This window comes from Pelmatolapia mariae, linkage group LG10_11 (assembly GCF_036321145.2).
Source record: "Pelmatolapia mariae isolate MD_Pm_ZW linkage group LG10_11, Pm_UMD_F_2, whole genome shotgun sequence".
Classification (NCBI taxonomy): domain Eukaryota; kingdom Metazoa; phylum Chordata; class Actinopteri; order Cichliformes; family Cichlidae; genus Pelmatolapia; species Pelmatolapia mariae.
In genome coordinates, this window is record NC_086236.1 from 55,929,520 (window position 1) to 55,954,607 (window position 25,088).

Genomic DNA, 25,088 nt, shown 5'->3' on the forward strand with positions numbered 1-25,088 from the left:
TTCATGAGAAATGTATTTAGAGCCAAGACTGCTTAAATGATAAATGGACTGATTCTTATATAGCGCTTTTCTACTCTCCCAGAGTAGCTGTATACTCAAAGCACTGTACACAACATGCCTCATTCACACCCAGTTCTAAACACAAGTGTAAACTAATCTACATTCACACTCTGATGAACACATCAGAGAGCAACTTAGTATCTTGCTCAAGGATACTTGACATGCAGACTGGGGAAGCAAAGGATCGAACCACCAACCTTCCAACCAGTTGCTGATCTACCACCTGAGCCACAGCCACCCCTGCTTATTAACATGACACTAATATACAGCAGCACTTTAGCATAAGCTAATGCTGTGTTACACTCTTGGGGTCTAGATTTGACAAAGTATTAAAATAGTTACTCCTGAAAATGAAACCACGAATGAGCTCCTCTTGGCAGGATACGTGACCTTTAATGTCTTTCTTTGAGATAATAGAGCTTGAGAGTGTCATGCAAAGCTGTGATTAAAATTATTCTCAGATAAGATTTTTACCGGTGAGAGCATTAAAACCTGGCAAACTCCAAAATGTTGTAGTAGTCTGCTTAGATTTCAGGACTGTGCAAGATAATATCTGCCAGTTTTCCTGTCTGCCCAGAAGTTTTTCTCACTTAAATGGTAGTGATTAAAACCAATTCCAGCTCCATGGTCATTTTGTCTCCCTTTACCCTGCCTTTAGGCCTACTTTTTTTACTTGATTGGCTGCTCCTTATAAACAGCAGGACCGAAAAGAAGATAAGTTTAGGGATAGAACCTCTCACATATGCATCTGCACTTTCCTCATTTAATTCAACATGAATATGATCCAACGGCATGTGCAACGACGATATTAGGACCAAGCAGTACCAAAAAATATGTTTTATGTCAATATGTTTTTTTAAACAGCCAAACAGCATTCTCAGTGTCATTTTCAATCACTCTGGCTGAAATGTGACCAAAAGGGCATTTGCATTTCTTGAGGCAAGTTATTCAAAATAGCTTTCTCAACATGTTTTCCTTTAAGAGGATTTAATAATGGGTCTGTATTAAATTAATAATTCAAGAAACAATGGTGTCAAGGTCAGAACAGCAGGTGGATGAATTAAAATGCTCCATTATGTCCTCCAGAGTTTCGACTTTGTTGGCTGTACAGTGTAGCCAGTTCATTTTCTGCACACCTAGAGCAGGAACCCTTGTTCCATTGTTCAACATGGAGCAATTTATGGCCACTGTCATGTTTTCAATTAAAAAATGGTGCAAACTCATTACATTTACTGAGAGATAAGAAGTCAAGGGTAACTGTGTTGGGGATTAGTCAGAGTCCCAGCAGTGATAAACAATAATTTATTCCTGCTGACCGTGTCAAAAGAAAACTCTTGTTTTTCCTCATTTATGTCAAACTAATGTCTTCTTAGATGTGTCATACTCAATCTGAATGCGTTTTTTTTCCCTCTTCAGTGGAGCTGCTTTCTGATTTTCAAAAATGTTCTTCTACCTTTTCTCATAAAATTGCAATAGAGTAGAAATTTGGTGTCTCATTGATGTAAATGCCACAGAAAGAACTCTAGCATAATCATTATAACAGCAGAAAACAGCAAACTACTGAAAACACTGAAGCTGTCAGAAAGGCGTTAACAACATTGCTTAAAATATCTTCTTTTTTCCCCAAAAAAGAAAACCACCCTGTGGCCTTGAGTGCATGTGTGGGTTCCAACAGCTCGGCTTACCCCAGAAGTCCTCAGCAGTTTTCTCTTTATTGTTGTGAATAAAAAATAAATAAATAAAAATCTGAGACAAAAGATGAAAGCCTCTCAGTGATTTTGTCAATCATTTGTCTCAGATTATGACTCTTTAAATAATCAACTGCCTATCAATCACTGGGTTTTTTCCCTCCTCTTTTATAGACAACAAGCGAAGGAAATCTAGCTAGAAATAGAAAGCACGAGAGGGGGTGGCAGCAGTGAGCAAAATAAACAGCAGTGGTAGTTTCTATGGCAACCCAAAACTTCCCATGATGGAGTGCCAGCTCAGCACAAGTAATTAATGCTTCACTGGTCCGATAAAGTCTGATAGTCTCTGTGCAACACAGTTGACCTCAACCTTCAAAGCTTAAAAAACTGAAAGAAAAATGTGTTTCTGGGTTTTCAGCTCCCAGATTGTCCTCTCAGATTGTGAGTTTTCATGTGAAAGTGCTGCTGTGCCCATTAAATCTGCACCTGAAGCCAAGGTGATTTAAAAAACAAAAGCATCAAACTACAGATTTATTTAGGCTTCAGTTTAGGGCTTCTTTAACTGACAGATGAATGCTGAGCTGGACGTCTGGCTCAGGCATGTGGTGTAATGCATATATAACAAATAATATGGCTTGCTTTGTGGTTCAATACACTAACAGCTGGAGCGGGAGAAGCTGACAACAGCCAGAATATTTTGGATGAATTTTTCACCAAGCATGTAACAGTTTTTCTTGTCTCTGTGCTGTGCCCGATATCATACTATATAATACTAAATTAATGACTTCTCTTAATCTGCATTTGGACATTGCATCATATATTATGACGTACTTTGGGGGATGGTGGAAACTCAGCTTTCCCTCGTCAGTGACGCGAGGCCAACAGATCTAATCTCATTTTACGTCAGTGCTTGTGTGAAGCTCTGTTAACTTCCTGGTCTTGATGGAGGTTAAAGAGTGGAGCTGAGCAAAATAAAAATGTAGCAGAGTACATGCTGTCAGCATAGCCATCACCAGTGTTACCATTACACTTCTTCTGTTCTGTTATTACTCCTTGATTCAGGTACAGAGCTTGAAAATGCCTGCAGTCCTGCCCAAGTCACTGATTGACCATCAGAGAAAGTGTTCTTTAATATCAAGATGCCACACTTTTCCTTAGATTTCACTTACTTTAACATCAGCAATCCCACTAAGCAGTCATAGGAAGGTGTTATCAGCTAATTTTGTCAAATCTGCCGATATTTGTGATTAATAACATGCAGAAAGTGGGAGTCAAAAGTGTGGACCATAAACACACATTTAATTTTGTGTATTGTCACAGTGCCACCACAGATTGTTCCTGTGAGACACGCAACACAAAAAGTTACACATTTCATGTTTTTGTTTTTTACCAGAAATACTGTTCAGGTAATAATTTAACTTTAACCCTATCTTACTTTTATCCTGAAATTTTGCTTAACACCATTAAGCTACAACTTTTAAACAGCAGGAAAAAAAGGACAGAGGAAGCAGCAATCTCAAATCGATTTCTTTGGAAAGTGCATTCGAGTTAAGTAATATTTTCTTTCTTGGCTCTGGTTTTATACACGCAGTGCTTTAACCATCGTTAAGGTCTCTCCTCTGCCCTGGTTTGCAGTTGTCAGTCTTCCTCTATATGCCACAACAGCCTCTGAACTGAGAGCTGCTGCAGCTGCCCATGATGATGTGTAAGCAGTTTCAAGTGAGCAAAGTGTTTTATCAGTGAAGCTTACGTTAGCATGTTTCATCGTACTGCTGGGCTTCAGTAAACATGCACATTAATGCACATGGATATGAAGTTTGGAAAAATTAATTCAAATGCGGTGGAGTTATTTAAGAAATAGCACATTCACAAAATTCATGTGGCCGCTCAATACAGAAAATCTGGACATCAAATGACTCGTCATTTTATCTGACACAGCAGTGAGAAGATTCATCAACACACACACACACACACACGTGTGTATTTATATCCTTGTGGGGACATCTCATTGACACAATGCTTTCCCTAGCCCCTTACCCTAACCCTAACCATCAAAAATGAATGCCTAACCCTGACCCTTACCCTAAACCTAACCATAACCTAATTGTAACCCTGACACTAAAACCACATTTTGAGGCTCAAAAATGCCTTCAAACTCGTGGGGACCGGGATTTTGGTCCCCACAAGGGCTGTTTGTCCCCACAAGTATAGTAAACTACCAATTTTTGGTCCCCATGAAGATGTTAATACCCGTCCACACACACACACACACACACACACACACACACACACACACACACACGAGAGTGTGCAAACTAGCTGCAAAACACAGAATTCAGCATCTTGTATCTGAGTGCCACTCAAAGCAAACTAACGCAACAGCATTAAAACACAAAAGGAGGTAAAAACAATCTCAATAAAACAATTTATTCCATCACAAGATGACACACATTCAGAGATAAGTTATTTCAGTATATTCACGCCCTGACGCTGAGCACATTAGGAACAAATTTAAACACAGCCGTGCTGCTTCAGTTTTGCCTTGTCACCACTGATGACTTAGTCCTCGATCATAAAATTTCTGCAGAAGCCGTTGTGTTCATTTCAGCCTCTCTGGCTCCAAAACTCTTTATCACTGTCACCATGGAAACAGGGAAAGCCCCACACGTTTCCAAGGGAACCAGATGGAAAATATGCTTTTTTTTTCCCCCTTTTCTTTTTTTCGTGCCAGTATATGAGAGCTTCTCTGCAATGCTGCTCTGTTCTGAGTGTGTGAACGTGGGTGTGTGTATTCCCGGTGGTCCCACATTTGATTGGGAAAGCTCTGATTTAGCTGAGCCTGCAAATGTTGCCCAGTTCACTTGGCCATGTCCTCGGCCACAGCCTTCCCCATTTTATCTTTGAGGTAGGCTAATTTCTGCCACTCTGTCTTGAGCTCCAGCCACTCGTAATACGGCACCTGAAAGAAAATAAAACAGACAAAGCATGTGTTTACAGAGCTGATGACCATCTGTCACCGTTAAAGATGTATATTTAAAATAAAATGTTGGTTTTCACTCTTAGATCCATATAGTTGGTCAGTTAATACAGTCTGAAACACTGCAACCCGACAAGCAAGTGAGTCCACTGTTGGCTAAGGAGATTGTCCTAGATGAGAGAAGAGACAGAGCTTGGATTGGCCTAGATGAGGCAGAGCTGCGGCTGGAGCTCTATTTATACCACAGACTGCAGCGGGGCCCACCTGACTCTCAGCTCTACAAGTATTAGCTCCATTGTTTGCACACAATCAGCCTGACAGAAACAGCAGCAGCGGCGGTGCTGGTTCTCTTTTCTTTGAAATATTGCTCACTAGCAGAGAAAAAAACAGAAGATCTCTATTTCAGTTGGCTTTAGTGTGTGTCTGAGTTTGGGCAATAAAAAAAACTAATCTAAAGAACAAACAGAGCTGTTCAGCCTATATAGAGAAAATTATTCAGTCACTGTGGGGGGAAAAACACCACCATCTCAGGCACTGCTACAACGCTGGCTTCTCCTCACCTCCACTGTGATGAAGCCAGCCAACTGAAGATGTCGCCTCATCATGACAAAACGTCCCAGAAGGTCTTTACTCTTTGAGCCAAAGTTAGGAAATTCCCAAGATAGGAAAGCTACCCTAAAAAAGCATATGTGGGGAAACAGGAGGACAAATATATTTAGATTCCTGGAGCAAAAGATGCTGCAACATTAAAAAGCTCAAAATAAATCTTTAAGTACCCAAACCCACATGACTCTTCCCTATGACTCACCGTCGTGCTCCTGTGGGTAAAGCCTGATCTCCTCCTCCGCTTGGTAGATGAGGGGCTTTTATTGTTACCATGTCAACTGGTTTGTTGTCAGCATCCACGACCAGCTCGCCATCTGAGAACAACATAAAAAACAAAACCGCTCTAGTAGTGATGATGCATGTAATCTCATATTATATCTCCAGGCTTATTATATCTCCTTACCAATAGTCCATCCATACACTGTGTCAACACCAATGCGAAGGGCCTCTGACCTCCCGCCCACAAACTTCAGTAATGTTTCTCTCAGGGTTCTCTGCAGAGGGGACAGGGGGGAGCTGCTGGCCGGAAAAGACAGGACACTCTGAGAGGGCAGAGTATCCAAAGAACCAGAATGCTCCAAGCTGAGAGTAGCAGCGATATGCAAGAGCTTCAGTTTGTAGTTCTCCGCTCGAGCTCGACTTCCTTCTATAGTGAGGAAAAAAAAAACCACAAAGGAAAGAGAGAATGAGTGACGACAACTCACTGGCAACAGGGCTTCCAAAACCCTTACAAGAAGGTTTGAGGAAACAAAGCAATTTTTTGTCTCTACAGGAAAATGGGACTGATGATCAATCTTGTCCTGTCAGAAATATAGTGGTGTGATACTGCCATCTGCTGAGCAGGAATGGTATTTAGGTAGTTAACCATAAATACCCAGAAAGATGCTACAACACAACATTAAAAAAAGATGAGAATCAGAGAAATCTGAGGTCATATATATATATATATATATATATATATATATATATATATATATATATATATATATATATATATATATATATATATATATATATATATATTAGGGGTGCAACGATACTCGTATCGATATTGAACCGTTCGATACAGTGCTTTCGGTTCGGTACGCATGTGTATCGAACAATACAAAATTTTTAATTTATTTTATCAACTTTTCTTCTGACGATGCTGTCTGTGTTGAGAGCTCAGTGGATCTGCGTTCGACTACTCCGCCTAGGCTGCACTGTCGAGCGCAGATCCACTGAGCGCAGTGCAAGCTAGCAAGACAGAAGCTTAGCTCGTTGCAACATGGCAAATTGAACCTCCCCCACCCTCATTCAGATCTGGCCTTTGGAACTGTTTTGGTCTTCATGTGACGTATGACCCTGAAGGTAAGCGCATCATGGACAAAATTAAAACAGTATGTCGGATGTGCCACGCAATGCTCAATTACATGGGTGGGAACTAGTGCTTAGCGCAGTTTGCTCGTTAACGTGTTGACGCTGTCCAGCCCCACGCACGGGGCGATCCGCGGTAGCTCGTTAACGGAGATTTGCCGTGTTGTGGCATTAATGTCATTTCAGATTAACGCTGACAGCACTAGTGGGAACACAACGAATATGACTGCACATTTACTCCGACATCATCCTAGTGCAAAGGCAAGTGGAAGCAGACAAAAACAACAAGCACGCATGCTACAAACTTTACCCGAGTCATTTAGACAGCCGTTAGCACATGATTCTCCTTATGGGGACCTGATATGTTTAATATGCTGCTGAGAGTATATCCCAGAAGAAGCGTATAGTATAGCTTTTATTTTGGAAAGAGCCATTTCTCTGTAATAAACTCTCTTTTCCAAAGATGAGGGATTTCTCCATGAGATATTTATGTTTTTATTACTTTGTCGTTTCAGCAACATTAAATTTAAAAACTGTACTTTTGAGTTAAAATATATATTTATAATTTTAATAAATGACAAATTAAAAAAGCATGAACATTTTTTGTATCGAAAAAATATCGAACCGTGACACCAAAGTATCGAACCGAACCGTGAATTTTGTGTATCGTTGCACCCCTAATATATATATATTTCCATAAAAATTTCCTTCCTGTCTTGCCTATATAGCCCAAACAGTTTTGTGGTTAGCATCGCTGCATTGCAGTTACATTGAGTCAGTCACTCAGCTCTACTTCACCAGCTACTGTGAGTGGTAAGAGATCTATACAGTTGTCTTTGTTTGTGCACACCAACCACAGTTAGGGCTAAAACCTGTGATTAAGAAAACTACGGGGTCAATTCATTTTATCTATTCCCTTTATTTAACAAGGAAGTACCACTGAGATCAAATCTGGTTTTACAAGGGAGACCTTGCAAAGGTAGCAACCGAACAAACTCAAAATCTCTCAAAAACTGAACAAGCACAACATAAAATACAAGAGAGACTCAGAGAACGCAGACCACCACCAAGGCAGCTCAGTATTTATTTTTAAGGGAACAGTATCATATTTTGTATCTAAATTCCATTTTCTTTTAAATATACTTTAAGAAGTTTGCAGTAAAGGTAAAACAAGCATTAGATTATTGTAATGCACATAAAGTCAGAATAAAATGAATCAACTGCATTAAAAAAGTATCCCATGCCAACATGTTCCTGTCAGCTCTTTATTATGGTATGGTATGACTACTTAGTTTACAATCTTTGAGCTGCTTTATGTATCGGTCTCCATGACAGCTGTGGTGAACATTTCCTCCATGTTTCAGCTCGTAAAACTTTCAGCCAGTATCTCTTTCCTCTGTGGTATCACATAGGTGCTGTGTGGGGATTCGGGTCTGAATTGTGGGAGGGATGTTTTTCAAGTCTTTTATTTTATTTGGCAAAACAATCTTTGTGCTGGTTCTCTGGGTCTGATTGGATGTCCTGCTGTTATCATCTGTTGTTTCTGCCTCAATGAATACCAGGAATTTTGGTAATGTGATAGGGGCTTCCTTATCAGTTTCCTGAAGCACATTCACCAGCCTCTCCTACTTTAAAGGAGCAGGCCGTGTATTTCACCATGAACGTCTGACAATTTAGAGGAAACCTGATTTACTTGTGTGAGCCTGCTGTGTCATATAAGGCGCATATCTGCAGAACTGAGAATTGAGGATAAACGCACACACAGTACTGAGTCTTACCTGAAAGTTTGGAAACGTGATTTTGCTGTATGAGGGGAATGAGATAGTGGGGTTTGGCCTGCTGTAGCACACACAGAGACCAAACCACATCCGTTTTCAGAAAGGGTTCCAGGCCTGAGAGAGCCTTCTCCAACACAGAGTGCACCTTTAATCAAAATGGCACAGAGAGCAATCGTTTCAGTTAGGAAGCAGAACGAAATGTGCACAATCAACAAAAAGCCTTTAATGACATTAGCACCTTGTTAAAGAACTCTTCTCCTTTGCTGGGCTGAAAGCCCAGTCTGGCAAAAGTCATGAGCAGATTACACAGCTGAGAAGTAGTATACTTGTCGCTGTTTGCTGTGTAGTGCTGATAAAACAAAATGTACAGAGAGAGAATTTAAGATCACAGATGCACAACATTTTGAAAATGTTTTTTATCAGGGGCTGATTACTCACCTCAGCAAAGGCTTCAAAGAGAGGCATATGAAGCCATTTGAGAAAACCAAGTGACTTAGCACAGCGTGTGATGTCAGCAGAACTGAGCTCAGGGACTCTGGGTAATAACTCTGAGGCCATTCGCTGAAATACCTGAGAATGGTGGAAACTCAGCTTCCCTAAAAGAAATGATAAAGGTTCTGTTGTTAGCAGCGCAGAGTGTGTGAGCAGACAGTCATATACAAAAAACACAACCAAACCTCATTCATCAGGTTTATCAAACCTAATATAAAGACTTGTGATGATAACACATACATAGCCTATTATTTATGGTGTTATTACCGTATGCAAAGGCCATGTCCATTATCAAAGGTGTAGTGAACTCTGCCGAGGGTTTCTGGAGAAGGTGGTAGGACAGAGCCCTGAGAAGTGGGACACTTCTGCGACTCTGAGCTGCCAAAGATACACAGACTTTGCGAATATCTTCTCCTGAAAAGCCCTCTGCAAGCTCCAAAGCCTAAAAGTGGAGAAAGAGGATCCTTCATATGATTTCAATATATGTCAAGTCAAATCAATGTATTCATATAGCACATTAAACAACTGAGCTTGCCCAGCTGCATAAGTAATTAAAATTAACAAAGAAACAACACAAGTAATTCAAGAAGAATAAAAACAATAATAATAATAATAATTAGGGAATGGAGTAGGGCTGGGCGATACATCGAGTTTTTTTAAAAAATATCGATATATTTTCATACGAGATATAAGATGTGAAAATATCGTTTATATCGATATAGTATATGTTACGTTATAATTATACTTGTGGAGCCGCAAGTTTGCCTCTCTTTCGTCCACTTTTGTCTCTACGCAACGTTACTTGGCCTCGCCTCTCCTTCACTGAACACAACTCTCCCTCCCCCATAGCTTCACCTGCAGGCAACGACAAGATGAACACGGCAAATCTCCGTTAACGAGTTATCGCGGATCGCCCCGTGCGTGGGGCTGGACGGCGTCAACGTGTTAGCGAGCTAACCGCGCTAACGAGCTAACCGCGCTAACGACATGCAGCGGCCTAAAATCCTTTCATTTTGTGCAGTGCGCCTTATGTATGAATTCTGGTTGTGCTTACTGACCGCGAACCGATTTTATGTGGTACACGGCGCTCAGCAATCTGTCAAAAAATGTTTTAGTACGACTTTGGTAAGCTACGGAGCTGCACCGCTTGATGGATTGTCGGGGCATTACGGCTACCGTAGTCTGGAGCCTCGCGGAGTGATACGTACTGTGCTTCAACGTAATATTACCGTATTGTGTGTGTATAAGGGCCATAAATGGCACCTGTTAAGAGACACGGTTAGGAAGAGGATTTCAAACTCAAGGCTGTCAGTCACGCAGTAGAACTTGGGAATAGAGCAGCTGTGAAATCTGCCTGTCTTTGTTATTATTCTCAGCGTCTTTTAGTTTACATTTTGACTGCACAATTGTGAGCTTTTTGTTATGCACAAAAACAACATTTTCTTTTATTTATGGAGCATTATTGTTTAAAAAATGCTGATAATTTATTTTTGAGTAATTTCTTCATGTACATCTACGCTGTATGTTAATAAAAGTGCCTGTGTGACATCTGGGACACAGCTTTGACTAAGAACTCTCTTTTTGTTCTTACCTTATGGCTTTAAAAAAAAAAAAAAAATCAAGATATATATCGTATATCGCCATCCAGCTAAAAAATATCGAGATATGAATTTTGGGTCATATCGCCCAGCCCTAGAATGGAGTAATAATATAAAAATGATAATAGTAAGTTAGATGAAAACAGCAAAATAATACTCGAAGAAATGCACAGAGGAAAATGACAGTAAGCTGAGGCAAAATATATTAACATATCCCACTCTTAGGTTATATTTATACTCCAAAAGAACTTAAATGAAAGAATAAGATGACTGTATCACTGCCTTAAATACTAGGTAAAATCTCTGTACAGAGTTTTATTTATATGGACACAGTGTCTAACTCTAAGTTACTTTCACTGTGCTGCCACTACAGACACAATCATTTTTATCATTTCTAATCAACACATTAATATTTCAACTTTTTCTATAATATATATATAAAATTTCACACATGCTTTCTCCATTTAGCAATCTCAAGGGATTGCATGCAAATGACTTTAACCCAGTAAGAAGGGCCAAACATTTAAACACAGAAATCTGCCTAAAACACTGACATTAAAACTTAAAACTTCAAAACTGGAACTTTAACCGTGTTTTAAAGGTGACCGTTGTTTGAAGTCCGATACCTTGTCCTCCAGTCTGTCCATCAAGCTTGGCGACATGCGTTCTCCTTTGGATATCAGTGCACTGACAGTTTTCGCATCATCAATCTCAGTCCAGCGCAGTTCAAGTTGTTTAAGCGTAGCGTTCACCAGTTCCACATCCTGCTGACCTTTCCTGCCTGCTCCCCAGTCTACCAAGTAGCCCAGCTGTCTGTACGTCAGCCTTCGAATTCTCCACAGGACTTCTGTCTGGACAGAACTGAGCACCGGATCGCCGGGGGAAACGCCCATAATCCAGAGAGTTCGCAAGACAGTCACTAGACTGCTGTTCCACACAGAGGACACCTAGAATACACAAAGATAAATGAGATATTTATCTCAACAGACAGCTTAAAATCCTTTTGAATGTTGATAACTTTAATAGATGAGGGCAGAGCTAGTGCACTTCACTCATGTACCTGCCGAGATAAAGTATTCATCATATCCAGGAGCCTTGAATCCATCATCAGTTCTGGTTGTTGTTCCTTAAACTTTCCCTTCGTTTTTAGTACCAGCTGGGCCCACTTCATGAGAGCGGTGGCAGCTTGATTACCATTACCTCCATACTTTTCCCAAGCAGACAGGATGTCCTCTGGCACTGTTGCCTTGTCCACCGATTCGTCCAGCTGTGTGCGAGTAGGGCTCACTGAATAGTGGTCTTCTTTGGTAACTGCTGTTCTTTCACACATTGACCTCTCTGTGAGCCATGGCCAGCCCTTAGCTCTTTGAAACTCTGCAGGCCCAGCAGCAGATAGAGGTAGGCGAGCAGCAGCAGCAGCTGAGGCCTGAGAGGAGGACCTGCAGACCAGACGGGCACATCTGCCCAGGAGGCGGCCAGCCATGGAGTCTGAGAGACAGAGAGTGGCTAAAGACAGGAAAGAAGGGCTTTCTCACGGCTCAGCAGCTGGTGTCACCATCCCACTTAAAACCTGAGGGGGCAGTAGAGAATTCAACATTAAGTGTGGCTATAAGAAAAGGGTCGCCTTTTAAATCTCACTACAAGTTAACACATTTTCAAGTCCGCCAAATGCTTTAGCCATGTTTCATCTTCTACTTGTGATACAGATTTCCTGAACAGCGTCGCTAATGGTGATAAAAGTGGTTGTGTAACCAGTGGTACGCACTTTTTCTTCGTCAATAATGCATCTAAACCTAGCTCTGCAGTACATGCTATTGTAACGCTGATTAAAACCCCTCTTCTTTACACGGAACCCGGCAGCCAGAGAGAATACGCTGGTCTTGTCACGTAACGTTGAATCCTGACCTTGTAGAGAGGAAGAGGCGCAGTGAAACGCCGATCTTCCATCTACCTCCCCTCATAATACTCGTGTCTGTGCGTCGGAGAGCAGACTCACTGCACAGTTTCACCGGCTACCTAAATAACCAAAGGCTTACCTTTAATTTACGATCATTTTGGCGAAAGTTGTTCACATGGAAAGCGTCTAGGAGAGGTGGTCGCAGAAAATTGACGTCGTCGGACGCTGTCACGTGATCAGCGGATGTCGCTGTTATTGGCTGGAAATGTTTCGAGTCGCCCGACAAGAATCGAGAGTCCAGGGCGCGCTCAATAGCGCAGAACGTGTGTTTGACTTTATTGTTGGACAAAAAGCAGCCTTTTACTTAAATCTATTTTATAATGTTATGCATTTCTACATAAAGCAAATCCAAACGTTCACCAGTTCATGAATGAAATGAAGCTCACATTCAGGGCAAATCTGTCTTATTTGCAAGCTACTTAGTTTACCGTCACAGTTGGTGTGAACGCTCTCATCACACTTGACAGGAGAAAGCACTGTGCAAAACTCTTGAACCACCCACTGCATTACTTTTTTATATTTTGCTTACATTTTTTCTTCTTCTTCAGCAATAGTTCTACAAATTTTCTGAGGGTCAGTCAATTTTTGGACATTGGCTGCTTTTTCATTCATCAACACTGTCCTTGTACCTGGCCATTTTCACAGGAATTGGGCTTTTTCTTTTTCTTCTTCTTCTTTTTTTTGTTTTTGATCAGCCACTTAACATTGACCAAAGAATCATTCAAAAAGGGGTGAACCAGTGCTGTGTCTACACATAACAGACAACTTAGCAAAGAACTAATTTTAAATTCTATCTTTAGGCACAAAAACCCATCACTAGTTCCCATTTTATTTTCTATATTATTGTAGGTTACCATTTTGACAGGCAAAGTGATTTCCAAAGAGCTACAGCAAAAACAAAAACGAAAACCAGAGCGGTGGAGGCAGGGCTGGACTGTCTGAATGTGGCATACCTGGATTTAATGGGCCAATGGAAAGTCTAATGAAAGCGGTGAAAAGGTGGAGCTGAAAAGCTGAGAGAGAGAGAAAAACAAACAAACAAACAAACAAACACACACACACACACCACACACACACACACACACACACACACACACACACATACACACAGTACCAGCAAAATCAAACAAAATACAAACCTTTTATGGTGACTTTCTCGCAGTCACAGGAGGCTGCTGTTGTTAGCATTAGTCATGGAGAAGTGCAGGATGCGGGACAGCAGCCCCAACAACAGAGTGAGGAAGAGACAAAGGAGGGGTTAAATTAACTCAGTAAGAAAATAGATGGAGGGACATAATAAGGAAGGGAGAAGTTCAAGGGTTCAGGCAAAATGAATGGCTACTTGACCAGTGAATGGCCACTGCTTATAGTACCAACTGACTAAAACTTGTGTCAGTATCAATAATAAATATATACTGAGTAATCATTGTGGGCCACCTCGACTAAAAGTTCAGCCCTGGATGGAGGACAAAAGAATAAGTAGCAGCCCAAAACACTATTTACAACAGATGAACAGTATCTGAAAGTCATGTTCTCATGAAATTGGAAACAATTAAGCAAAGTCCTGATACAGAACATGAGATATGCATCTGGACCTTTATTCTACCCATCTACTGTTTGCTAGAGCCTCATCAGAAATGGTCTCAGTGGAAGGTTGGCTGTAATGAAGACATGCTTAAGGAAGGGAAACAGGCTGATATATGTCAAATTACACAAAAACTGAACAAAAATCAGTGGCGAGAGGTCTGATGGAGCAATATTTAAAAACTTGAAATTTTGCATTCAAGCCATTGTCAGTATGTATAAGTGAGGAAGGGAGAGTGGTACAACGATGAGTGTCTGCAGACATCTGTAAAAACACGGCAGAGGCTCTGTCATGTTTGGGGCTGCAGACGACAATCTGAGCAGAGAGTTTCCCCTCACCTATCCACCCTCCAGCACTGCGTTCTTAGAGCTGATAAAAGTACTTTGATTATCTAACCACTGTTGTACAGACCATTATACAGTGTGGTATAATATTGACTCCCTTAAACACAGCTTATCGTACCTGCTATTTATCTTTTTATTTACGCAGCATGCAAAGAGTTCTACGTAGGAACAGGTAAGGGACAGTATGACCTTAACTCTGTTTGGTACATAACCACAGGCTATTATAGTTAAAGTATATATTGATACATAAATCAACTCTGAACTGTCCATTTATTATTTTTAAATGTATTTCTAAAAATTACAATCATATTTTTTTCTTCTTTGCGTCTTTCCAATCTAATATCTGATAAGCAAAGTCCAAACTGAGTCAAAACTACAAAACGTTTTGTCCCTCAACACGACCGGCTCTATACAAGCTAAATCTTTTTTTGTACTTATCAACCACATAGCCTATTCATCATTACAGTTTTTTGATTTGGACTAAACCGACTGATTTGCAATTGCTAATGTTTAAAAATCAAATAGCCAGTAAAGGTGGTGATTCAGAATAAGGTAGCAGGAACTGGTAAAATTAATTTGCATCATCTCATTGACATTAATATAGCAGATAATAGACCCAGATACTCACATATCACATGCATATTTGAATGGGTTCTTTAGCTATTTGGTAAAGCACAATAAATTTACACATATATGTGATCTAGTGCTCATGTTTTTTTTTGCTTTACTTTTTATTTTTAGTGCTGTGACGCAGCTGTAGGAATCACAAACGAACATAAATGGCAACCACATTCCACACCTGTGGACAGACAGGAGTGCATTAATAACATGTGGTGGTAGTTTGGGGTTAATGCTGTTAACGGAGGAGGATATGGGCTTAGACCAAAAGAGCATGAGCTGTTACAGTGCCAGTCTCTGCGACACTCAGCTTGCAGCGGGAGGCAAGCGACATCAGTGAACACGCTGACACCATTAACCTTCCTCTGTGGTCGAGGTAACCTGCTCCAGCACCGCAGATAAGTTGAGATTGGCAGCAGGTGTGACAGCTGATTAACACAAGCTGCAGGCAATTTTCCCTCTGATGTTTCTGTTTGTATTTTGCTTTGTGGAGCTGCAGGCCGTCATTGGCTGTCTGGTCCTGTGGCACAGCTGTTAGGCTGTGAATTTTAGTTATGTCTGTTTTTTCATGTCTTTGCCATCAGAACTACATTTTGTTATATACTTATATAATTAGTAATAATCAGTGAATTATTTTCAATAATTCAGTCAATTAGATGTCTGAATTTATCAGAATCTATCAATGTAAAGTGGATTATTTTTCAATATTGGCAGGTAGTGGGTGCACTGCAATGTTAAGATTATGTGGTTGGAATGACATTGGTCTCTATTAACCTTCATTGTTCCTTGCTTTTAATTTCATTCAGTTTATCAGGAAAAACATGCTAAGGTTAGATAAGAGATACACAATACAGTTTCACTCATATCATAAGCTTGTGAGTGTGTGTGTGTGTGTGTGTGCGTGTGTGTGTGTGTGTTCCGTGTAACCTGACTAGAGGTGACATTTTACGCAGGCTGCTTGATAAACACTAGTCTGTTTCCGGCAGTGTGAGTGCGCATGTGCAAATTAAAAGGACTTTTTGAGGTATAAAAACCTTTCTCAGAAAATTTGTTGTGTCTCAGACCATTGTGTGTGTGTGTATGATCGTGTGTGTGTGTGAGAGAGAGTGAGAAACAGGGCGCGTGTTCGGGACTGTACCTTAAGTGACAAAATTTCGGGGGCAAAGAAGGACCGAGTGGTGTGGACCTCCATTGATTTGGGAGCACCTTCCCCTGTCACACCTGCAACCATGAAGGTAGGTGACACAGAATATTATGAATTAAGTGTGAAAAAGAGCAGCAGGTCGATCTAATTTAAGAATAAAATTGACCTGTTTTGTAGTTTCTGGTATATTTGGGAATGGGTTCTAAAAAGCGTATATGTTTGTAGATGTCTATAAATAACTGTGCAGTATACAGAAATGGCTCCGTTGAAATTAGCAATGCATAATTTCAGATATATACATAAACACATACGTATTATTTATCTAACTGTACAGTTTATCTGTGGGTTTTGTAATGAAGTGGTAAAAAAATAATTTAACATAAAACTCATTTAATAAGCATTTAATGTTAGCAATACAAAGGTCACATTGAAGGGTACTGTGTATACCAAATGTATGAAATTATTTTTGTTTTGGTCTCTTCACCATCAAAAAATATATGGACTTAAGTATTTTTTCCATATCTACCTGCATTCAGGACTCATACGACATGTTCGAAATGAACGGCGACATGGACAAGAAGAAGAAGAAAAAGATGAAGAAGAAGGAAAAACTGGAGGGGATGAAAAAAGAAATGGATATAGTGAGTGATTTTAAGAAAGCTCTGTTCTTTTATCACCTTTTCCACGTTACTTTTATAACTTATTCCAGCTGCTGTTGAGATCTGACCAAAATGCATCAATTTAGATATGAGTACATAACCTTAGCTCACTCCTATCTCCCCTTTGGAAGATTTCTGAATCTGTAATGTTGTCTGTCTCCTTCTGCAGGATGACCATGAAATAACAATTGAAGAGCTTGAAATGAGGTACACCACCAGTGTCGATAAAGTAAGACATTTCTCATCTTTTATTTCAGTCTTGTTTTTACTTTTGTTTATTTATTATTTATTATGCAACATTAAACAAGACAAAGGCGGTTCCTCTGTCCTTTTTTAAAGTTCACTTTTTTTCATGTGTCTTGCTCTGTACTCCATCCACAGGGCTTGACCTCCTCATTCGCCCGAGAGATCTTGGAGAGAGATGGTCTTAATGAGCTGAAGCCTCCTAAAGGAACTCCTGAGTATGTGAAGTTTGCCAGGCAGCTGGCTGGAGGCCTCCAGTGTCTCATGTGGGTTGCCGCTGTTATCTGCTTCATCGCCTTTGGAATTGAACTTGGAAGAGGGAACCTCACAAGCTTTGATGATGTGAGTCGGCACTCTTCCCTTTCTCTTGCTTCTCCTTTAGTGTACAACTGGGGGGGAAAGACCGAATGCATTATGGCTCATGTAAATTGATTTGAGCAGGAAGTATCGGAGAGAACTGGGAGGTAAATGAAGAGAGAGTGTGGGAAGGAGGGCAACAACATCCTATTTTAACATCCTCTGTCTCTCTCTCTCACTCCAGCTGTACTTGGCCATTGTCCTTATTGCTGTTGTCGTGGTAACCGGTTGTTTTGGTTACTACCAAGAATTCAAGAGTACCAACATCATTGCCAGCTTCAAAAACCTAGTTCCACAAGTAAGTTGCACAAATGCAGGTGTCAAAATGTTACCAAATGTTGGCCTATATTATTAATGACTTCTGTTATATCTCTCTGGCCTTCATGTTTTAATCCTCTTTCATCTTGTCTAATCTGGCAACCCACTCTCCAACATTAGCAAGCCCTAGTAATCCGTGATGGTCAGAAGAACCAGATCAATGCCTACGAACTAGTGGTGGGGGATCTGGTGGAGATCAAAGGAGGAGACAGAGTCCCTGCTGATATTCGCATCATCACTAGTCAGGGCTGCAAGGTAAAATACACACATATTGCAGTGCACTGTGGACAGGATACTGTCCTATAGCATTGGATGCTTTGTTAGAAATGTTATAATGCTATGTTATAATGCAGGCCTATGATCAAACTTTAAAAAGTAAAATTTCTTTAAATAACACGAGTTGATGATTTGAATAATGGAGGGACACTAAAAGGTTCACATTTACTTGTCTAATGGAATTAAAAACATTAAAGAGCTCGGTCCATTATCGCACACCTCTGTTTCTTATCTCGATTTCAACATGCAGATATGTAGGAAATCTTTTGTAAATATACTTTGTGTGCCAGGTTGACAACTCGTCCTTGACTGGGGAGTCGGAACCACAAACCAGGAGCCCCGAATGTACTCACGAGAATCCCCTGGAGACCAGGAACATTGCTTTCTTCTCCACAACCTGTCTGGAAGGTACATTAGATAATAGGTTTGGCTTTTGTACTGTTTAACACATTATTTTTGCTTAAAATAGGCCTATGATGGCTTCTGCTAATATTTTTCAGTTTGTTGTGAAGCAGAAGCAGTAACTAAACACGGTAAACAGACATACAGTATCTCCTCTCCTCTCCAGGTGTGGCCACTGGCGTGATCATTAACACAGGCGATCGTACCATCATCGGTCGGATTGCCAGCTTAGCAAGTGGTGTCGGAAACGAGAAGACGCCTATCGCTATCGAGATTGAGCATTTTGTGGACATCATTGCTGGTCTTGCGATCTTTTTTGGGTTTACCTTCTTTGTGGTTGCCATGTTTATTGGATATGCCTTCCTGGAAGCCATGATCTTCTTCATGGCTATTGTGGTGGCTTATGTGCCAGAAGGGCTACTTGCTACAGTAACCGTAAGTTTCACATCTACTATAACATCTGTGTGTGTCAAATACCTGTCTGTCTTATAATAAGAGAACCCAGCTTTACAAGTGCTCCTTTTGAAGAATCACGTGTTGTGTATTAGTACACAGATTAATGTAGTTACTCATTTTTGCTGTGGTTCTTCTTTGTAGTAACACACCAGCCCATAACAAACTGTTTCTTTTTGACAGGTTTGTCTGTCTCTCACTGCTAAGCGACTTGCCAGGAAGAACTGTGTTGTGAAGAACCTGGAGGCCGTGGAGACATTAGGTCAGCATATCAGACTGTTACTCAACAGAGACAGCTTATTATAAAATCACTTCATGTTGAAAGGGATCATTTTATTTATAAATAGATTATTTAAAGTCTCACTGAGTTGAATTGTGGTGATAACATCATTGCAAGTTTGGCAATATTTAGATATTAGTTAATAATGCGCTGAGTGGTTTTTCACAGGCTTGACAGTTTATATCTGTCTGTGTGTTAAATTGTTTTTTTTTGGCTGTTTTATTGTCTCAAGTTATAATAAACCTACATTTTTTTATGTTTTCTCTTTCATATGAAGCATATGTAATGAAATGTCTTATGAATAAAAACTGCCATTGCCATTCATCAAAAAGTTTATCACGTATGCAATTCATAACATCGTAAAAATGTCCTCATAAAATCCAGTCTCTCGTACGTAAAGAAGACACGTGTGTAACCTTTGACCCTTGTGTGCCTAGGTTCCACTTCAGTGATCTGTTCGGATAAGACGGGCACACTGACCCAGAACAGGATGACTGTAGCTCACCTTTGGTTTGACAACCACATTCACGCTGCTGATACCACAGAAGATCAGTCTGGTAAATAAGCACATTTAAAGCAGTGCCTTTGAAATCACCCAGTTGTATTGCTGTAAACAGTTCTATATAACAATAATTAAATATGCATAGGTCAAAGTTTTGATCAGTCATCAGAGACATGGCGTTCCCTGGCGAGAGTTGCAGCCCTCTGCAACAGAGCTATATTCAAACCGGACCAGGAAGGAATACCCATTCCTAAGGTACAGGATATTTTCTGGTGTTACTGTCTCATATGTATGTAATTACGTGAACTCTGTGCTATTTAATTAAACTTGGTGTGACTTGATTTGGAGTCAGCTTGCATATAGTGCAACTCTGACCCTGCAAAATGTTGCATTTAGTCTTGCTTTATTATAAACATTATATAAAGTTATAGTAGCTCGGTGGCCCATTATCTAATTCTTTCATGAAAAGATTTGTTCTCATCACATTGCTTTTACCGCCTCTCATAGCGGATTGTGGTTGGAGATGCATCTGAGACCGCTCTGCTCAAGTTCACTGAGCTCACTGTAGGAAACACCATGGACTACCGAAACCGCTTTAAGAAAATTGTGGAAGTGCCTTTCAACTCTACCAACAAGTTTCAGGTAGCAACAGAGATATTTTTTCATGATTGATGAATCCCTGCATTCTTAATGATAAAAAAAGAGATCATTTTGTGGTCACCTGGAGTTTTACATTACTTAATTGTCTTGTCTGATCCTTAGCTGTCTATCCATGAACTAGAGGATCCACTGGACCTGCGCTATCTGCTGGTGATGAAGGGAGCACCAGAACGTATCTTGGAACGCTGCTCCACCATTTTGGTAAAAGGCCAGGAGCTGCCGCTGGATGAGCAGTGGAGCGAATCTTTTCAGACGGCTTACATGGACCTGGGAGGGCTGGGAGAAAGAGTACTGGGTTAGAGTGTTTCTCATTAAAATGTTGCTAGAGTTGTTTGTTTTTCCCGCCACACACTGTTGGAGGTTTGAGCAAATCTTTCAAAACATTTTCACTGTAATCACTTTTGTGTTATGGCCTGTAATAATTGATAATACATAATTAATTTTGGTGGTGCTTTGGGTTTTGTATTTTTAACCATCCTTCCCTGCGCTCCCAGGTTTCTGTCACCTTTATCTAAATGAGAAAGAGTTTCCTCGTGGCTATCAATTTGAAACGGATGACATGAATTTCCCCACATCTGGATTGTGCTTTGCTGGCCTCATCTCAATGATTGACCCACCAAGAGCCACTGTACCCGATGCAGTGATGAAATGCCGTACTGCTGGTATCAGGGTGCGTTACTATGGCCACACTTAAACGGCTTGTTTTTTAGATGATTTGAGTTCTAAAAAAATAGTTTTTACTCACGTAATGCAATTTTTTTCCTCATAACTTTAGGTTATCATGGTAACTGGAGACCATCCAATTACTGCAAAGGCAATAGCAGCTAATGTTGGCATCATCTCAGAAGGCAGTGAAACAGTAGAAGATATTGCCCAGAGGAAGCGCATACCTGTGGAACAAGTCAACAAGAGGTGTCCACAGTTTAAACAATTCCCATTTCAGTAGCTTATACATTTGACTGTCTGTACATTTGAGTCTAATGTTTATTTCTCACAATCATTCAGCATATGTCTGTTACAAACAAATAAACTATGTATATTTATTGTATGTGTCTGCACAGTGAAGCTCGTGCTTGTGTGATCAGCGGTGGCCAGCTGAAAGACATGAGCAGCGACGAATTGGACGAGGCGCTGCGCAACCATCCTGAGATGGTGTTTGCAAGAACATCCCCTCAGCAGAAACTGATTATTGTGGAGAGCTGTCAGCGTTTGGTAAATACAAATACACTGTGACCTCTCTCTACCCTGCCTCCACCTCATAACTCGCGGCCTGACTTTTAAATTTGTTGTGCACATGTTTCATAAAAGCATATGCTAATATCTTACGGTCCCCTTACAGTAAGATATTAGATATTAGACCTTACTATGGTCCCCCTGTGAGGACAGTGAATGAAGAAGCAGCAGGGGAAGAGATTGGTTTGCTCATATCATTTTACCCAGTGTGTTCAGGTTAATGACTGTTTTCATCTTTCACCACCCCAGGGCTCCATTGTGGCTGTGACAGGTGATGGCGTGAACGACTCTCCCGCTCTTAAGAAGGCCGATATTGGCGTCGCCATGGGGATCGCTGGCTCAGATGCTGCGAAGAACGCAGCAGACATGATCTTACTGGACGACAACTTTGCTTCTATTGTCACCGGAGTGGAGCAGGGTGAGACTTGAGAAGAAACTCTGCAGTGTATTAAAAGTGGTCGTATGTAGAGTGAATTTATATCTTCCTACTTAAAGTACTATTGATTTTGAGGTAAAACCTATGGTAAATATAAAGATCCTGCAGTTGCTTGTACTAATCAATGAACAGTTAAAGCGAAAGCACATTGAGACCTTTTGTTGTCACACCTGTATATGTGTGTCTGTAGGCCGTCTTATCTTTGACAACCTGAAGAAGTCTATTGCCTACACGCTAACAAAAAACATTCCTGAGCTGACTCCATATCTGGTCTACATCACCGTCAGCGTGCCTCTTCCTCTCGGCTGCATCACCATCCTGTTCATTGAACTGGCCACTGACATTGTAAGTAATTATGTCATTAGTACCAGTTCCTTAAGGAAGAAAATTGCTTAATTACGGTCATTACACTGATAATTTGGTTTAACTGGTGATGATTGCTGTTATCCTATATTTGCTTGCACCACTCACACACAGTTTAGCCCTTAACAGCAGGTGATTTAGTGATATTAATATATTCTTCACTCTCATATGTGCTTTGGACTGATATCTCGTATGTTTATTTCTCTCTCTGGTGTAGTTCCCCTCTGTTTCTCTGGCATACGAGAGAGCAGAGAGTGACATCATGCACCTTAAACCTAGGAACCCCCGGCGCGATCGCCTAGTGAACGAAGCCCTGGCTGTGTATTCGTACTTCCAGATAGGTGCGGCTATAAGTGTTTGTGTCATTAAAATATACATGCAGTACAGTTTTACTATTGGAATTGCTTATCCCAGTTACCCTTAACTGAATGACAAACACAAAACTATCTCAGTCCATCCTGTAAAGTCTAGAAGATGAGATGGTACTGCTAATACTTAGAATATCTATTTTGGTCTCTCTGCATCTACATACTGTTTAGAAACTTCTGACCCTTTTTATCTATCTCTGTTTTAGGAGCCATTCAGTCTTACGCAGGTTTTACTGATTATTTCACCGCAATGGCTCAGGAGGGTTGGTTTCCACTCTTATGCGTTGGCCTGCGGGGTCAGTGGGAAGACGTCAAACTTCAAGACTTACAAGACAGCTATGGACAAGAATGGGTTAGTTTAGACCTTCTGTTTTACTTTCAGTGTTACTATAAGTGTTTTTGGTAATAGGGATATTTGTAATTTTTTTATGGAAGGACTTACTCTCTCATTTCCTCTTCTCTGTGTGCAGACCTACAGTCAGAGGCTGTATCAAGAATATACGTGCTACACCGTGTTTTTCGTCAGTATAGAGATTTGCCAGATCGCAGATGTGCTCATCAGGAAAACACGACGTCTCTCTGCATTCCAGCAAGGCTTCTTCAGGTCAGCAAAGACCCGTCTATACCATGACTTGCTACTAGCTAAATGTGAAGCGGGAACATTTTTAGTTTGTCAATAACTGTGAAAGCAGGATAAAGTAGAAAACCAGCATAATTCCCGTCTGAGTGTTTAACTGTTATCCAAGATAGCTAACCCTGCTGATTGTCTTGAAGTTAAGCAAAAAGAGCTTTAAGTGCAACACATGAAACTAGAGTCAGGAAAGTGGCAACATTAGACGCTTGTATAGCCACTTTTCTTAAGAGCTTAAGAGCAGAGTCTTTGTTAAACACTAATTTTGCAATTCCTAAACACAAAACACAAGTTTGATACATTTATCTGGGAAATTTCCCATGTGTTTTGCCATAAGGGTAACTTTGGTCTAATAAGTGACTGTAACAAGATCCGACTGGGAGATTTTATGTTTTCATGTGCAGGAACCGAGTCCTGGTGTCCGCCATAGTCTTCCAGCTCTGCCTGGGTAATCTGCTTTGCTACTGCCCTGGAATGCCCAATATCTTCAACTTTATGCCCATCAGGTAAAAACACAGGTCCTCATTTACATGGTCACCATCTTAAAATCATAGTTCAGACTGGATTAGAAAACAAATTGTCAGTAATCTACAGAACGCATCTTTTATTAAAACATAATATTGAAACAATAGGTAGAAAATGTTTAATATTATACTTACTAACTTACACAATCATTTTTGCTTGTTAATAACCAAAAGGTTCTTTAAATGTTAACACATTGGGTTATTTTCTCTTCAGGGTTCAGTGGTGGTTTGTTCCAGTTCCATTTGGTATTTTAATCTTTGTCTATGATGAGATCAGGAAGTTGGGAGTGAGAAGACACCCAGGAAGTAAGTTTAAAAATCTTCTTCTTCTTCAATCATTAAATTAACCATTCTAATTCCATGACGATGAATCTATCTCTTGCTATTTCACAGGTTGGTGGGATCAGGAATTATACTACTGAGATCATAGAAGAAATTTCAGCCTTTCATCCAGTGACATGCATGAAAGCATCCTTTATTCACAGAACATGACAAACCAGGAGAATGTCACCCAATTCAACACTTATCTGCATTTCACTGAGATTTATGTATTTAAAGCCTTTAATTTCAGAAATTTATGAATTTTCAAAACTTCCTAAATGCTTTTGACAAAATAAAAAAGGGTTAATCACTATTTCAAAAATTCACAGATGTGTGTTTTTGCAAATCTTTGACTGATTGCATTGTATTTATATTAATAATGAATTTTATGACTGTCAAATCAATTACAAAATTCAAAGTATTTAATAAAATATGCTTCATGTGTGCTGACCTTTTCCAACCTACTATGTGTTTCACAAATGTTAACACTGCACATGTGATTCACTCCAGATGTTGGGTTATCAGTTTTAATGGTTAAGAATAACTTTTTAAATTAATGTGACAGAGGTCTTTATAGCTAATATGGAGTGCAACCGCCATAAATACAAGCACACACAGATATTTTAGAAATTTGTCAAAAAATTATTTAAACTAAAATTATATTGTTTATTAAGCAAATAATAAACAATTTGGATTTTTACACCCAAATTTGAGCTGGCACATTGGACTTCTATTAAAATTAAAATAATTTTTTCTGCATCTTGATTCAGGATCTTAATCAAAAATCAAAATTAATGATTTTTTGCAAAAAGGTACATTTGCAAATTTTTGACTAACAACGATATTTTGGCATTACAAA

General features: G+C 40.1%; 2 protein-coding genes across 3 annotated transcripts; one reads left to right on the forward strand and one right to left on the reverse strand.

The window, feature by feature from the left end:
* Positions 1-4,159: 4,159 nt before the first annotated feature.
* On the reverse strand, positions 4,160-12,685 carry tbrg4 (transforming growth factor beta regulator 4). Its single transcript, XM_063485019.1, has 11 exons — positions 12,592-12,685; positions 11,616-12,125; positions 11,182-11,502; positions 9,225-9,399; positions 8,904-9,061; positions 8,704-8,814; positions 8,466-8,610; positions 5,735-5,977; positions 5,534-5,645; positions 5,286-5,400; positions 4,160-4,707 (listed from the first exon to the last, which is right to left on the reverse strand). Exons 2-11 carry the CDS (start codon positions 12,036-12,038, stop codon positions 4,606-4,608), a joined length of 1,905 nt encoding a protein of 634 aa, XP_063341089.1. The 5' UTR covers positions 12,039-12,125; positions 12,592-12,685; the 3' UTR covers positions 4,160-4,605.
* LOC134635619 (potassium-transporting ATPase alpha chain 1) lies at positions 6,441-24,584 on the forward strand. Of its 2 annotated transcripts, XM_063485017.2 has the most exons (25): positions 6,441-6,681; positions 16,122-16,294; positions 16,740-16,844; positions 17,032-17,091; positions 17,244-17,447; positions 17,647-17,760; positions 17,901-18,035; positions 18,347-18,464; positions 18,625-18,893; positions 19,095-19,173; positions 19,629-19,748; positions 19,839-19,948; positions 20,201-20,335; positions 20,456-20,648; positions 20,848-21,023; positions 21,129-21,265; positions 21,415-21,565; positions 21,836-22,004; positions 22,213-22,367; positions 22,603-22,726; positions 22,960-23,105; positions 23,224-23,357; positions 23,789-23,890; positions 24,123-24,214; positions 24,302-24,581. In XM_063485017.2, the coding sequence occupies exons 2-25, from the start codon at positions 16,289-16,291 to the stop codon at positions 24,328-24,330; spliced, it is 3,063 nt and encodes a 1,020-aa protein (XP_063341087.1). In that variant the 5' UTR covers positions 6,441-6,681; positions 16,122-16,288; the 3' UTR covers positions 24,331-24,581. The 2 variants fall into 2 exon arrangements, with proteins under 2 accessions (XP_063341087.1, XP_063341088.1); XM_063485018.1 differs by lacking the exon at positions 6,441-6,681 and having other exon boundaries at positions 16,168-16,294; positions 24,302-24,584.
* The last annotated feature ends 504 nt before the right edge of the window (positions 24,585-25,088 follow it).

Excerpts from the sequence above, each read along its gene's own strand:
- tbrg4 (XM_063485019.1), bottom strand. The coding sequence starts at position 12,038 with ATGGCTGGCCGCCTCCTGGGCAGATGTGCCCGTCTGGTCTGCAGGTCC. Across the intron at positions 8,611-8,703 it reads GAGAAGAGTTCTTTAACAAG|GTGCACTCTGTGTTGGAGAA; the intron begins GTGCTAATGTCA and ends TTTTGATTAAAG. Across the intron at positions 5,978-8,465 it reads TCACGTTTCCAAACTTTCAG|AAGGAAGTCGAGCTCGAGCG; the intron begins GTAAGACTCAGT and ends TCCTCACTATAG.
- LOC134635619 (XM_063485017.2), top strand. Across the intron at positions 22,727-22,959 it reads GTATTCGTACTTCCAGATAG|GAGCCATTCAGTCTTACGCA; the intron begins GTGCGGCTATAA and ends TCTCTGTTTTAG. Across the intron at positions 24,215-24,301 it reads AGTGAGAAGACACCCAGGAA|GTTGGTGGGATCAGGAATTA; the intron begins GTAAGTTTAAAA and ends GCTATTTCACAG.